A 3,815-nucleotide genomic window follows, 5' to 3' on the forward strand; every position below is an offset into this window, starting at 1 on the left:
CTTTGGAGGGTCGGTGAAGACACAATGGGCTAATGGCCTCTATCTGCATTCTAGGGACTGTATGCTTCAATGATCTCATCTACGTCCATTGCCACCTCCGGCTTTGAGACAACAGCAAAAGAGAATCTACCGCCCAGTGTCAGCATTTGAAGTAGGAGATGGGAATGCTGGGCTCCCTCTCCTCCCCCAGGATTCTCGCTACCATCAATACCATGAGGAGCCAACTCTGTTGCTGCTGCCGTTGCACATGCTCAGAAGGCTGAGCCTGTTCTCACTCATTGTTTTTAGATCATTGAGATGACATAATAAGGTCCTGTGTACACATACATTCCTTCTGTAAAACTGGTGATAGGAGAATCAATAGATTCGGGGACTATTCAACCAGGATTTGTGGATGAAGGCTAGAGAAAGTGCAAAGTAAAAACAGAAGTTGAACAACTGCAAAAATGATCACATGAAAACTTTGAGTGAAAAAGGGTCTTGTTTCACATAAGCCTTTCAGAGTTCTAACCAAAAGTTTCTGGTCTGGAATTGTCAAATTAAAGCCTTCGCACTGAAGTAGTCTATACCCTAACCATTATGAACTAACTTCTTTCTCCTGAAGAAACCTTTTTCTTTGTATTGATTTTCTTTTGTTTGCCCAAAGTGTTGAATAATAGCCTAATTTACATCATAAACCAGTCAACAAGAAAAATCATCCTTGACTGATGCAAGGAATCGATGTATAATTTCGTCATTTAGCTTTTATTTGTCCCTAGATTTTTTTAAAAAGTGGACCTGTGTTGTGACCTAGTGGATTCTGTTGCCTGTAATGTTTTATTGTTAGTATGAAAATTTAGACCCCATGTAAATGCAGGTGCAGGACTATTTCCATTGTTAAATCCCTGAGTGCACCAAACACTTGGTCAAGCTTCGGTTGCTTGTGAAGACTCGATGCCTCCAAGTGGAAGCTCAACAACCTGAGACTGCCTCTACTGGTTGGAGGAGATTACTGTAGGTTCATATGCCCCCTAGTGATTCCATCATGGAATGCAATCTTAGCATCTCAGCAAAACTTTCTTGATTTCTCTGAATACAGATGCTGAGTCTCTCCAGCGTTCTCTTTGTTTGTCACGATGTGGAGGTGCCGGTGTTGGACTGGGGTGGATAAAGTCAGAAGTCACACGACACCAGGTTATAGTCGAACAGGTTTAATTGAAATCACAAGCTTTCGGAGCGCTGTTCCTTTGTGAGGTGACTTGACGGAGGAGCAGCGCTCCGAGAGCTTGCGATTTCAAATAAACCTATTGGACTATAACCTGGTATCGTGTGACTTCTGACTCTTTGCTTTGTAACAAATTAGTACGACTGCTGTTTTGTTTTCCCCTCCAGTTGGTGAAATCGTCTCCCGGTCAAAAGGGGGTTTTTCGCTGACAGAGGGAACATTGAGGAAACAGCCATTCTGATGCTCACTTCACATTCCGACGGCGAGCCTGAGCATGAATAAGGCAGAGTCAGCCAAGACGAAGGAATAAATGGCGAGAATGGAAGCACTTGGGGAATGTCAAGGCGTATTTGTGGTTTCCAAAGCAGCTGCTGGGTCAGACATGAGATCCCAGTTCCGCAGTGATGGCTGCCAGCTCAAGTGAAGTCACTAACAAAACCAGCTGCTTCGCCCCATTATGTCCCAGTGTCAATAACAGCTGATGAGCTGGAAAATGGCAGAAACATGAATCATGTCCATATCCAGCGAAGCTTGTGATGTAAATGGAAATTGAGGGAGAGGGGTTACTGTGGGAGGCCATGGGAGAGAAAACAGGTCATCACATGCTAAAGTTTCCATCAGGGTGGATTCTTATCAAGAGGCCTATCAGAAGCAGGCACAATGGTGATGCGTAGAAAACAAAATACATAACTCAGGTTCTATCACTCCAGCAAATGCATCCTTAAATGTCCAAACCATGGATCAGACTCTAAGGCCACTGTTCTCACTTTTCCATAACTCCATGCCAAATCGTTCTGTAACTGGGCCTGCGAGGTGATTTAACTTTCCGAGTATTGGCACAACTAACAATAAAAATAAAGAGTTTGCATTTACATAGCAACTTCCACAACCTCAGGATGGCCCAAAGCTTCACAAAGCCAGTCATGTTATTTTGAAATGTAGGCTCTTTTGTAATTTAGGGCAATGTAGTAACACCAAAAGATGCTATTTCCAAACATCTATATTGCAAATTGGCTCCCTTCCTGTCCAATATCAAACCTGCTCTCACTATTCTACATTTCATGGCCTCTCATGCTGACACTCTGGATATTGCCTTGGCGATCTACATGATGCTTGTTTCATTTGTATCAAGCTGTGATCAGTTGTTTTCGTGCTTGGATTGTCAAACAAGCACACTTTGTGCTCTCAGAGATAGTAAGAACTGCCGATGCTGGAGTCAGAGATAATACAGTGTAGTGCTGGATGAACACAGCAGGCCAGGCAGCATCAGAGGAGCAGGAAAGCTGACGTTTCAGGTCGGGACCCTTCTTCAGAAATGGGGGAGGGGGAAGGGGGCTCTGAAATAAATAGAGAGGGGGTGGAGGGGCTGGGGAAGGTAGATGGGATGGTGATAGGTGAGTGCAGGTAGGCAGTGGTGGGGATTGGTCAGTGAGGTGGGAGGAGCGGATAGGTGGGAGAGAAGACGGACAAGTCAAGGAGGTGGGGATGAGAAGGAGGGTTGGTCATGGGATGAGGCCAGGGGTGGGGAGATTTTGAAGCTAGTCAAGTCCACATTGAGACCATTTGTGCACTGAACTATCATTTAACCTATTCCCAAATGCCCTTGGGCAGTCGTAGCCCAAGTGCTGAGGTTTGCAAAAAGGGGAAGGTGTGCACTTTGGTGTTGGATCTGTTGGTAGCGTTAGTAACGTCATTCAGTTAGTTAGTAACTGAATGTCACGTGCCCGGAGAGAAAGTGCCCAGAGTGTAGCAGCTCTCAGAGGAGTTTACTGCTCCAGTCATGGAATTGGGACATAAATGGTTAATCAGCCACATCCATATGCAGAATAGTGATTTTGTAACAGTGTACAGTTCAGGAGTGTCTGAGGGATCACAGTGTTTTAGTCTGGAGGATATGAGTTAGTTGGTGACAGTACAAGGGGAATAGAGGATATTTTTTTCGTAGCTGGTTGCTATGACCTGTAATGCAAGACCTAAAAGCACAGTGGAAACAGATTCAGTAACAATCCTGAATAATGAATAGAACATATGCACAAGAAGGCAGAAATTGCTGTTAGGACCAGCAGGGGAAGTAAAACTAATTTGATAAAAAATTTTTAAGGGATGTGGGCATTGCCAGCTGGGCCAACATTTATTGCCCATCCCTAATCACCCCACAGTGGTGGATATTCATCCTTTTCTTCTTTTTCTTTTTCTTTTCCAAAGAGTAGATTGTTTTACAGACAAAAACAGAAAAGCTCAGCAGGTCTGGCAGCATCTGTGGAGAGAAAGCAGAGTTAACGTTTCAGGTCGAGTGACCCTTCCTCCGAACTGATCATTTTAATTGCCCTGGAAATGGTGATAGTGAACTGCCTTCTTGAACAACTGTGTCCTTTTGGTAAAATTACACCCACAGAACCAGTAGGGAGGAATTTCCAGGATTTGAACCCAGCGACAGTGAAGACACAGTTCCTTTAAACACATGATGGGCTGAATGGCCACTTTCTGTGCTGAATGGCACTGTGATTTTATCAATTCTATCTAAACTGGATTAGCTCAGTGAATTACTTCCAATGAAAAAGTCCCAGGCCAGATTTCTTTTTGTATGTGAGACAACAAGGTGCAGGGCTGG

General features: G+C 44.2%; 1 protein-coding gene across 1 annotated transcript in view; it reads left to right on the top strand.

Annotated features, from left to right (window-relative positions):
* The first annotated feature begins 1,523 nt into the window (after positions 1 to 1,523).
* Positions 1,524 to 3,815, top strand: part of gpr157 (G protein-coupled receptor 157) — a 22,960-nt gene continuing 20,668 nt past the window's right edge. The window contains exon 1 of the mRNA XM_048614864.1: positions 1,524 to 1,624. Coding sequence (XP_048470821.1) covers positions 1,524 to 1,624 — 101 coding nt within the window. The remainder of the gene's footprint in view (positions 1,625 to 3,815) is intronic.

This window comes from Rhincodon typus, chromosome 31 (genome assembly GCF_021869965.1).
Source record: "Rhincodon typus isolate 14 chromosome 31, sRhiTyp1.1, whole genome shotgun sequence".
In the NCBI taxonomy this organism is placed as follows: Eukaryota; Metazoa; Chordata; class Chondrichthyes; order Orectolobiformes; family Rhincodontidae; genus Rhincodon; species Rhincodon typus.